Source organism: Chrysochloris asiatica, unplaced genomic scaffold (assembly GCF_000296735.1).
Source record: "Chrysochloris asiatica unplaced genomic scaffold, ChrAsi1.0 scaffold00004, whole genome shotgun sequence".
Taxonomy (NCBI): domain Eukaryota; kingdom Metazoa; phylum Chordata; class Mammalia; order Afrosoricida; family Chrysochloridae; genus Chrysochloris; species Chrysochloris asiatica.
Genome location: NW_006408522.1, coordinates 22,993,433 through 23,005,825, shown reverse-complemented (window position 1 = coordinate 23,005,825; position 12,393 = coordinate 22,993,433). Strand labels below are relative to the sequence as shown.

Here is a 12,393-nt window from a genome sequence, read left to right as displayed (position 1 = left end):
ATTCGTTCTCCAGCATCTTTTCTATCACCAAGTCCAAATTTTCCCACTACTGGACCCTCCTCTTTGCTCCCTACTTTTGCATTCCAATCACCAGTAATGAGTAATACATATTGATTGCATGTTTGATTTCAAATTGAAGAAGTTGGTAGAATTCTATTTCATCTTCACTGGCTTTAGTGGTTGGTGCACAAATTTGAATAATAGTGGTATTAACTGGGCTTCCCTGTAGGCGCATCGACATTGTCCTATCACTTATAGCACTGTACCTTATGACTGATCTGGATATGTTCTTTTTGACAATGAACGCAACACAATTCCTCTTTAATCTGTCATTCCCTGCATAGTAAACCACGTGGCTGTCAGATTCAAAATGGCCAATAGCAGTCCATTTCAGCTCACTAATTCCCAAGATATCGATGTTGATGCGTTCCATTTCATTTTTGACAACTTCCAATTTTCCCAGATTCATACTTTGTACATTCCATGTTCCAATTTTCAAAGGATGTTTACAGCTGTTTCTCTTCAGTTTGATTTGTGGCCCATTAGCAAATGAAGGTTCTGTGAGCATTTCTCCCCCGAGCTTAACTCTATTCACGGCATCATGGTCATCTTGGTCAACTCTATTTTGAGGAGGCATTTTTTCCCCAGTCGCATTCTGAGTGCCTTCCCACCTTCCGGTCCAATATCTGACAGTGTTTCTCTGCTATTCATAACGTTTTCAGTGACTAGTTATTCGGAAGTAGTTTGTCACTCTTTCTTCCTAGTCTGTCTTTGTTTGGAAGCTCATCTGAAACTTGTCCACCATGGGTGACCCCGCTGTTATTTAAAATACTGGTGGCATAGCCCTCAGAATCACAGCAATTCAAACCACCACAGCATGACAAACAGACAAGTGGTGGTTGCGTGGTTGCTGTTAAATAGAAATCTCCTTGTGCTAGGGCCCTTAAGTCCGGCTCAAAGGCGGGATTTCCATCCTCAGATGTCAATCAAGAGGCGGAAATGCAGCAGGGGTGACTGGGTTGTAGTGAGACGCTTTGGGCTGCACTTGTGGGTCTCTAAGTTGGTCGACCCCGCCTCAGAGCCACGATCCAACGGTTAGGCTAGGATGGCGCTCTTGCATCCAGGATAAGTAGGACAGCCTGGCCAGCTCCTTCAGTCTCTTCCCGCTAGGCAGCATCTCCCCATCGACCTGGTCTCCAGACACCTCTCACCCCGCCACTCCGTGGTCTGGGTTTCATGTAACACCTCCCACCAGGTCTGCGCAGTTCTCGCACATCGTTTAACCGCTGCCCTCCATGATAGAAGCCCAGAACCAGTAGTACCACAGAAAAACACACAGCAAAAAGATAGCAATCAATTCATACCTATCGATAATTACACTGAATGTAAATAGGATAAACGTACCACTCAAGAGACAAAGAACAGAATGGATAATAAAACAGGATCCTTCAATATATTGTCTAAAAGGGACATATCAGAAAGATGGTGGTGGTGGTTATGTGCTGTGGAGTCGGAACCAACTCATAGCGACCCTGTACCAAAAGGTTTTGGACATTCTATTCAACAAAGATTTACTGAGTATCCACACTAAGGAGAAGAACAATGACTGATGCTGTAATTTAAAAGATTATTAGTTAACTTTAAAAAATTACTTAGTAATAAGCTTTATGTAAGAACCATGTCAAGTAGAAACAAAAGTTACAGAGAAGGTAAGTAGATACAGAAAAAGGTTTGACAGGAGATGAGAAAGGTATGGAGATCCAAGTCTTACAAATCCTCCTTTGTCAACTCGTTTTTTTTCAGAGCTGTGAAGATACTCCACAACCTACGAATTAACTTTACCACTGATTTGTTTTCTTCAACTTTTTCTGTTTTCAGTTCTCTGAACAACAATAAATTTTAGCAAAAATGTATTCTTAAATGACTATCATAAGAAACAAGCTTTTCCTTGATTTTGAAGTGAATTTATATTTAAAATTTTTTAAATTATAAAAATGACATTTTAAAGACCAAAAAGAAAATTTGAGAGTCTAGTTTCTGATGACGTTTTTCATAAATGTTGATCTATATACTGACAAACAAGTAACTTAAAAACAGAGACTATTAGGCTTATATTGGTTTCTTCATCATGAACCATAGTGCTGGGCACCATGCTGTTGGATCAGCACTGGACTGCTAACTACAAGGTTAGTGGTTTAAACTCATCAGATGCTCCTTGGAAACCCTACACAGGGTTACAGTGAGTCAGAACTGACTTCACATCACTTAACAATAACAAACATCTTTGAGCTCTCAATATTAGTGAGTCAGTTACAACAGGTAACCTATCATTCTCATCTTTGTAATAAAGTAGTCTGATTTGAGATATTGGTGGATGGGGGGGACCACTTTGGAGAAGAGGCTGTATATGCTGCAAAGGTAAGAATTCCAAAATTTCTAAAAATCTTACTAATGTCATCTCCTCCCAATCTCTAAGAATAATTACACATTTAATAAACAGCAATATAATTACATCTACATGTCCAGAAGATCCCAGAGGAACTAAAGGTATGCTTACCTGTGAGGGTCCTTGGAACTTGGTATAATATATACACATTCCCTCTTGGTCAAAGTACTTTCTATCCAGGATTTCTGGGACTGAAACAAAACAAAGTTTTAAAGAATAGTTTATAAGAGTGAAATTGTTTGATGAACAATTTCATGATTAATACAAATAAAGAAAAGCTACTATATAATTTTTTTCAATTCACTAAATATTTGCTATATACCATAGCGTAGTGGTTACGAATCGGGCTGCGAACCAACCGCAAGGTCAGCAGTTCCAAACTACCAGCTGCTCCACAGGAGAACGATGAGGTGTTCTGCTCCCGTAAAGATTAACAGCCTTGGAGACCCTGTGCAGGGTCGCTATGAGTCGGAACCGACTCCGTGGCACATAACAACAACCATAAACTTACTGATGACAGCAAACCTAAACAATATTAGTGTAAGTCTTGTGACACAGACTAACCAATCAACACAATTTTGTGGATACTGTGACTTCAACCAGTCAGAAGAAAAAGAAGCCTAGTCTGAGATTCACAGTATGAGTCAAAAAAACCTTAAATAGCGATCATTTAAAAGATCAAGGTCACCACTTAAAAAAAAACACAACAAAAACTTAGCAATGTGCCTTTCTAAGATAAATTGTTGTTGTTGTTAAGTGTCAAGTCAGTTCCAACCCATACAGACGCTGTACAGAGTTTCCAGGGAGCAGCTGGGGAGTTTGAACAGCCAACTGTGCAGTTCATATTGACCTCATGGTCCAGTGCTTATCCCACAGTGCCACACCAGGACTCCTCTAAGATAAATAAGCGCATGGAATAGTAAAAGGTGTAAGCACAGAAAAAGATAGCAAGCAAATCCTAACCAAAATAAAGACACTATCAGAAAAAAAAATTGACTTTAAATTTCTATGAAGCTGGAGCAGGTTATTACATGATTGGGGGGAACCTTCAAAAAGTTCAAGGAAATAGTCTCAGGGGACACCATGATCAATGGTGTAATATACTACACAAAGACCATGTTCTACATCCTACTTTGGTAGTAGCTTAAGAGTTCATAAGCAGACATCTAAGTGCAGCTATTGATCTTTCCATGTGCAGAAGAAAGAAGAGTGGTGAGAACTGAAGAGGTTTGGAATCAATTAGTCCAACAGACTGGGAACATCAGTCTGCACGACTCTGAGACCAGAATTAGATGGTGACTGACTACCACTATCAACTGATCTGAAAGGGATCACATTAGAAGGTTCTGGATAAAATGGCAAAATATGTGTAACAAAACTCAAAATTATTATTAAAACAACCAACCAAAAACACTAACAACAAGCTTATTGGTCAGAAAGAGACTGGAGACTAAAGGAACCTAAGACTATGGCCCTCTACCACCTTTCAGGTATGGAAGGGAACTCACTCTTTTGACCCAACTTTCAGTCAAGCAGTAGACAGGTACATGTTGTTGTTGTTAAGTGCTGTTGAGTTGGTTCCGACTCACAGCGACCCAATACAGGGTATCCTAGGTACATGTTGTTGTTGCTAAGTGCCATTGAGTCAGTTCCGTCCCTGTATAGGGTTTCCAAGGAGTGGCTGGTGAGCCAGAACCACCGAACCTTGAGGTTCAAACCGACTTTGCAATCCAATGCATTAACGCACAGCGCCATACCAGGACTCCTACTAGGTATATGTTGTTGTTAGGTGCCATCGAGTCGGTACCAACTCATAGTGACCCTATGCACAGCAGAACGAAACGCTGCCCGATCCAGGGCCAACCTCACTACTGTTGCCATGCTTGAGTCCATCGATGTTGCCACTTGGCCAATCCATCTCGTTGGGGCTCTTCCTCTTTTTCCCTGACCTTCCAAATAGGGGGGGACAACAACACTAATAAGGTATGCTCACTCAAAATCAAAACAGCAACATTTATCAAAGGACAAAATTGAGAATGGACAGGAAGGTGGATGGAATGGAAACAGGAACCACAGGGAGGAAGTTGGATAACTACTGTTCCGTGGAGGGGACTGCAATCATTGAGATGAAACAAAGTGTATGATTTATTGAATGTAAAACTAATGATCTTGTCTGTAACCTTCACTCAATTCACAAGTTCAAAAAAAGCTCACAGAAAAATGGAATTAAAAGATAATGGAATTTTTCCAGGAACTTTTTGAAGCCCTTTCCATAAAGGTTCAATCAGCCAGGACACTGTAACCATTTAAAATATGCTAAAACAAGTAAAATAGCCTCAAAACATATAAAGCAAAAAATTAATAGAGAAATAGAAATGGGGTCCTGGTGTGGCAATACAGGATACGCATTAGACTGCTAACCAGAAGGTCTGCATTTCAAACTCATCAATTGCTCCTTGGAAATCCTGTATAGGGTTGCTATGAGTTAGAAGCAACTCAACAGCAGCATCACAAAGGAAGATTAACACATTTCACTCAATTATTAAAAGGTCAAACAGAAATTATCAGACAATCTAGTTATGAAAGATTGCATGACAATGAGTATATGCAGATTTATGTATATAATTAGAACATTCACTCTTCCCAAACTTGGAACATTCATAAAAATTGATTTATGTGCTTGATTATAATATAAAACTCAACAAATTTTATACTATGGGTACTGTAAAAAATTCAGGTCACATTCATTTATCACAATGCAACTAAAAACCTATTTAAGTTTTAACATCTCAAATACGTGAAAACTTTTAAATAATTCAAAGATCAAAGTGAAAAAATAATGAAAACTTTATGAGTCGGAGAAGTGAAAACCCCTAATCATTTCAAAATCTTTGCAACGCAGTCTAAATGGTGTGGTCAGCACAATTTAATCCATAATATCTTATTTTTCTTTTCTTAAATATTGGACACTTAGCTCATTAATTTTTAGCTTGTTTCCTAGTATGGTGGTGATGGTTGTGTGCCATGGAGTCAATTCCAATCTACAGTAACCCTACACAGGGTTTCCAAGACTGTAACTCTTTATGGGAACAGAAAGCCTCATCTCTCCCTCAGATCAACGGGTAGATTCAAACTGATGACCCTGAGGATAGCAGCCCAGTCTGTAATCCACTACATTACCATGGCTCCTTGTTTTCTAGTATGGTTGTGGTAGTGTGCTATGGAGTCGGTTCCGACTCACAGTGACCCTGCACAGGGTTTCTGAGGCTATAAATCTTCACGGGAGCAGAAAGCATCATCTTTCTCCCACGGAACAGCTGGTAGTTTAGAACTGCTGACCTTGCGGTTCGCAGCCTGATTTGCAACCACTACGCTATTAGAGCTCCTTGTTTTCTAGTATAGAATGATAAACTAGTTTAAAATTATACTAGAAAATAAATGCTAAAAATCAATAAGCTACATGTCTAAATATTTTTCAAATACAAAAAAACAAGGTGTTAAAGATTAAATTGCATTCCCCAAAAGGTGTTAGGTTAATGAGGTCATAGCAGTTGTTATTGTTAAGTGTGTTCCAGTCTGTTCAGACTCACAGGGACCCTGTATTGCATTTCTAGGAGTAGCTGGTGGGTTTGAATTGCCAACCTTACGGTTAGCAGTCCAGTGCTTATCCTACAGCTCCACATCAGGACTACAAAAAGTTGTTGTTATTCTTGAATTACCATCAAGTCAGTTCCAACTCACAGTGATCCTGTACAGAATTTGAACTGCTGACTTGTGATTTGCAGTCAAGTGTTTATCCCACAGCACCACATCAAAACTCCATGACTCAGCAATTTCACTGTAGATACATCTCCTAAAAAATTCTCACAAAAGACAATGCATACATGAATGCTGCCATTATTTGCAAAAACAACCAACCAATCTGGTGCGTTTGCAGTCCAGTGATTATTCTACAGCTCCACACTGACTTCATATCAGAATTGAGTGGGCCCAAAACTGAATCCTTTCTGAATGGTCTTATATAAGCATGCTAGTCCTTGTGTGACACTGTAGGATAAACACTAGACCATAGAGCCAATTTGAATCACAAGGTTGGTGGTTCAAACTCACCAGTCAGTCCTCCGAAACCCTATACAGGGTCATTATGAGTCGGAACCAACTCAATGGCACTTAAAAACAACATAAACAGCAGCCCTGATTGGGCTGCTAAACCACTAGATCAGTAGTTAGAATCCACCAGAAGCTCTGTGGGAAAAAATGAGATTTTCTGCTCCTGTAAAGATTTATAGTCTTGGAAACCCTATGCAGGGTTACACTGAGTTGGAACTGACTCGACAGGACACCATCACCACCAGAGACAGAGTGAGACACACAAAGGGTAAAGACAAAAGCCATGTGATGATAGATGCAGATGCATCAGAAACTCAGGGACATGGCTGGCACCTACAAGAAGTCAAAAGAGACAAAGAAGGACCTTTTCCTTAGAGTCAACACTTTGAATTCACACTTCTATTTTTCTGGTGAGGCACTGTAGGATAAGGACTGGACTGCTAACCTCAAGGACTACTGAGGATGGTACAGAATCAAACAGCTTTTCGTTCTGCTTCATTTTGCTTATCTGTGAGTTGGAACCAACTAGCAAGTAACTAACAACAGAGATGAAAACGTATGTTTGAACAGAGGTCTAAAAGACGGTCAGAATGGGCAGAGACAGTATTTTAAAAGATTTCAAGCACTGATAAAAGACACCAATCCTACCACAGACAGCACTGTACTTCAAGATATATCTTGAAATGTTCTTTTTGATGATGAATGCAATGCCATTCTTCTTTGTCATTCTTGATTCATTCAAAATGGTCACTACCTGTCCATTTCAGCTGCCAATGCCTTGGGTATTCATTGATATATTTCATATAGCTTTGATAACTTCTAATTTTCCTGGATTCATACTTTGTACATTCCACATTCCAATTATTAATGGTTATTTACCTCTCATTTTGAGTTATGCCGCATCAGCAAATATGATGCTTTACTCCAGCCACATCATTAAAGTTGACTCTACTTAGAGGAAGTGGCTTTTCACCAGTCGTATCCTAAGTGCCTTAGTACCTCAGGGGGCTTGGCTTACCTTCTGACACTGTATCACACAATGTTCCATGGCTTTTCTTTTTTTTCCCCCTCATGGCTATTCTTAAGGTTTTCACTGGCACATTTTTTCCCCCAGGAGAAAACCACTAGGACCTTCTTTCTGATATATCTTAGTCTGGAAACTCTGCTGACAACTGTTCACCAACTGTGACTGGGCTAGTATTTGAAACACTAGTGGCATGCATGAGTATCTAACATTTGCTTAACTTTGTTTAACTTCCTCTCGATTTTGCTGACAACCTGGTAAACTTATAATGTCAACTGTTTAGGCAACATTACTTAATGTTGTCAACACTCATCTGTCATTCTGTCAGACTGACTTGCACTTAACAGCATATAATATAAAACATTAATTTATCTTTATGTTTTACTATTTTTTTGTTTTGCTTTGATTTCAAATGAATAAATAATCATAAATAATCTAGGACCAACATTATTTGCTAGACCAGACATTTGGTTGGTACATAAGGGTCAAAGTTTTCTTTATAAAAAAATATTATTTTATATTTTACAATGATTTCCCATTCACAATTTTTTTTTTTTTTTTTAATGTTTTGGCCTTTTTCCTCTCTTCCTGGTGAAGCACAAGTTTCTTTTCATGGACCCAGATAATTTTAAACAGATGGAACACCAGTGGTACCGTTAACTGCTTCGTAGGCAGTCTCTTTAGCTTAGTGGGCTTATAGTACAGAAACAAGTTTCATCAGCCTTAAAATGACACTCTGGACACATAAGTATAATGAAGGTCTGTCTGAATTAACAATCTCCAACAACATGCCAATAATTTTACTGACAAGAGTAAGGTGCATGCAACTGCAAAGGCAGAAGTTTTGCTATCCCTCTCTCTTCACTAACATTCTTCAATTCTGTTTATTTCAAGGACATACTGCCTTTTATTCTGTTTGTGAATGTACAAGAGCACTTCAAAAAGTTCATGAGAAAATTCTATTATCTCTCAATTCTGTTTTTCCACAAACTTTTTGAAGCCCCTTCTTATTTTCCCCATACACTGTTGTTTATGGGCTTAACTTGTTACATTAGGAACTGGCTTCATGAATCCCAGCTGTAAATCCCACCCAATGATAAACAACTTTTTGGAGTTTTTGTGATTCTGAGTCTCTGCCCTGCTACCAGTTACCCAATTAAAACTGTCCCAGACTTATTATAAATAAATAATCAAACAAGCAAGGAAATAAATTATTAATTTTATCTTTTTCCCCCTCTTTTGATAGGTATTGTAGGTGTTTGTTAAGTGCTGTTCAGTCAGTTCTAACTCAAGCAACCCAGTATAGGTTCTGAGGAGCAGCTGGTGGGTTTGAATCGCTGACCTTGTGGTTCGCAGTCCAGTGCTTATCATATGGAGCCCCACCAGGGCTCCGTGTTGCTGTTATGAGCTGTCAAGTTGGTTCCAACTCACAGTGACCCTGTATCGGGTTTCCAAGGAATGATAGGTGGGTTTAACTACTGACCTTGTGGTTTTCAGTCAAGTGCTTATTTCAACATAAATTTAATTCAAGACTGTTAATTCAACATAAATTTAAGGCTGCATTACCAAATTTTACCAAGAGGTGGCAAACTACAAACACCAATCTGAAAATTCCTAAACTTAATGTTCCAGGTAACATAAAAACTAAGAATAATCTCAAAATGTTAACACAGGAAAGGACCATAAAGCTCATTTGATGATCTTCAGTGGTTAACAAAGAATAGATTCTGAAGTCACTTTTCCCGGTTCTGTTATTTATATGCAGACTTGAACAAGTTTACGTTTCTGGCCTTCTTTTTGCTTCCGTATCTGTAAAATAGAATAATAATAATACTACCTAGCTTACAATGTTGCTCTGAAGACAAAATGATCCGTGTAAACTGCTTTAGTGCAATGCATGGTCAACAGTAAAATCTCAACAGCATTAATTATTATTATCACTTAAACAATCCATAAATATAAATCCTCCCATCAGTCTAACAATAAGGGACATACACAGTATAAACAAAGGAGAACTGGTAACATAATGGGTTACAAATTGGGCTACTATCAGCAAGGTCAGCAGCTCCTTGCAGTTCGAATCTACCAGCCTCTCCAAGGGAGAAAGAAGAAACTTTATGCTCCCATAAAGATGAATAGCTTTGGAAACCCTATACAGCAACGTTATGAATCAGAACTGACTTGATGGCATACAACCACTACCAACCACGGTATAAACAACCTTCAAACTAGACCCCACTCTCCAAATAAATTAGAAGCAAAGCAGCCTTTCTGCCTAGGTGTTGGTGGTGAAAAAAAATTTAATAAAATAAAGACTCCTAAAAAGGTAATTTATGTAGAAATCAATTATTTTTGCCTCATAAATACATAAATACATTTAGTTACGTAAGATACTATATAGAATGGTCAACCATTCGAGATTAAAAGAGCAGCATTTTCCTAAGGACAAATTCAGAACCGTGGGGAAAAGGAAGAGAGATGGAAGCAAGAAACAAAGGGAGGAAGTGGGATAAGTGATATTCCAGTGAGGGGACTGCAATCACTGAGATCAAAGGAAACATATGATTTGTTGAATGTAACACTGAGGATCTGCTCTGTTAAACCATCACTCAATTCACACACACACACACACACACACACACACACACACACACATATATTGTTACGTGCCATCAAGTCAGTTCCAACCCATAGCGACCCTGTATAGGGTTTCCAAAGAGCAGCTGGTGAGCTTGAACCGCCAACCTTGCAGTTCAAACGGCTTTGCAGTCTGGCACATTAACCCACAGCACCACACCAGGGCTCCATATACACATACAAAATAAATAAATAAAATGGTATGTTACATTAACCCTGTATAGGGTTTCTGGGGAGCAGCTGGTGAACTTGAACTGCCGAGTTTGCACTTCAAACATCCCTTGCATTCCAACACATTAACCTGCAGTGGTCAAGTCTTAAAACTTCATAACTGAATGTGACCTTATTTGGAAACAATGTCTTTGCAGATGTCATTAAGTTAAGAATTTCAAGGTAGGATCATCCTAAATTTATGTGTCCTTATAAGAGAATTCCAACTTAATGGTAAGGGGTTGGTTTTCAGTTTAGTATAAAGAATGAGATTTGACACCCATGTAGAGGAAAGCCATATGAAGACAGAGGCAGAGACTGGCGTCCACAAGCCAAGGACCACCAAGAATTGCTGGCAGCCACCAGAAGCCAGAAGGAGACATGCAAAAGATTCTCCCTCAGAGCCTCCAAAAAGAACCATTTCTGCCAACACCTTGATTTCAGACTTTTGGACTCCAGAACCATGAGAGAGTAAGTTTCTATTGTTTTAAGCCACCCAGTGTGTGGTAACTGTTTATGGCAGCTCTAGAAAACAAATCCATAGCTCATTCCAAAAGGTTCATCCACTTATTTCTCTTTAGAGCTCCTTAACGTCAATTTTCCAATTTTGTTATTTCTAAGTCCCTGATAGCTAGCTGCTCCTTGGAAACCCTATACAGGGTCACTATAGGTCAGAATTGACTCAATGGCACTTAACAAGTCCCTGGCCAGTGGACTACGAATCATAAAACTGTTATCTTATCTGAGTCCATCTCACCTAGCACACACAATAAAGACCCATTTACCAGTCATAGTTCTGCCTACTGGGTTTTGTTACCAATTTGATAAACAGATTCATTAGTTTCAAAGCTACCTTTTCTCCTATGGCTTCTGCTGCTTTGCATCTCTTGAAATACACTTAGACCCAAACAGGAAGTTCTCTGTAACTAGTCAGGAGGAGGAAATGAACAGGCCTGGGTTAGGGTAGATCTGCTTGGTATGCTGGTATATAGTTCATATTACACTACTACTATTCAAAGTGAGCAGCTAAAACTCCAAGAGAACTCTTATTTGCTTGAAAAACAAGAATACAAGGTCCAGCGCAACCACAATATCTAGAAAGTGATGACAAAATTACCAGAAAGAGAACCCTAAGTTCTGCATGCTTTTACTCTGCCCAAGTCTCTAGTAAACCCATGAACTGTGCATATATTGGATTAATGCCAACCAACTCAGTTAATGATAAAATTACTGAACAGAGATTTCTACTGTCTGCTGTAGAAGAAGAGTTTGACAGACAATGATAAAGACAAAATTAAGACTAGTCTAAAGGAAATGTTAAAATAAGCTGTTTGTTTATAGTATTCTCAGCCTTCTATAAGGGTCCAATTCATTCGACCTTCTGGCACTCTTCCAGGTCCTACTCTAAAGTTTCATTCATACTGTTAATTGACTGCTAATTACTTAACTAATTAACTAATAATTACAGTACTATAATTACTGTAACACAGATATAAACCCTCTAAGCAGCACATGTATTTTTTCAGAGACAATACTGAAAAGCTTCTGTGGAATGACAATGATGCCAACTTTGGTTTAAAAAAAAAAAAAAAGGTTTAACCTGTTAAAAAAATTCAATCGAATCAAGTACAAATCATGACCATGTTTGTAAAGAGAGTCCTGCTACATCTAACCTTTTCATCTGCCCATTCTGCTTTCCTGCTGATCTCAGGGTGAAAGCTACCCCAATTGTTTAACAGTCCATTACTGCCCTATATGGAGTCCTGATGTTGCACTGTGGGTTAATGTGCTGGACTACAAAGTTGGTTGGAACCTCAGGGTTGGCGGTTCAAACTCACCAGCCACTCCTTGGAAACCCCACACAGGGTTGTCATGGGTCGGAACCAACTCGATGGCACACAACAACAAACAAGTACTACTGCCCTAAATGCTTAATGTAGAGAAATAGAAACAGTTGCTATCATAC

The 12,393-nt window shown here is 38.9% G+C and overlaps 1 protein-coding gene across 2 annotated transcripts in view; it reads right to left on the bottom strand.

Annotated features, from left to right (window-relative positions):
* Nucleotides 1-12,393, bottom strand: part of TRPM7 (transient receptor potential cation channel, subfamily M, member 7) — a 150,426-nt gene that overhangs the window by 119,162 nt on the left and 18,871 nt on the right. For both annotated transcript variants that reach the window (XM_006831653.1, XM_006831654.1), the window contains exon 2: nucleotides 2,558-2,637. In XM_006831653.1, the coding sequence (XP_006831716.1) occupies nucleotides 2,558-2,637 (80 nt within the window). The remainder of the gene's footprint in view (nucleotides 1-2,557; nucleotides 2,638-12,393) is intronic.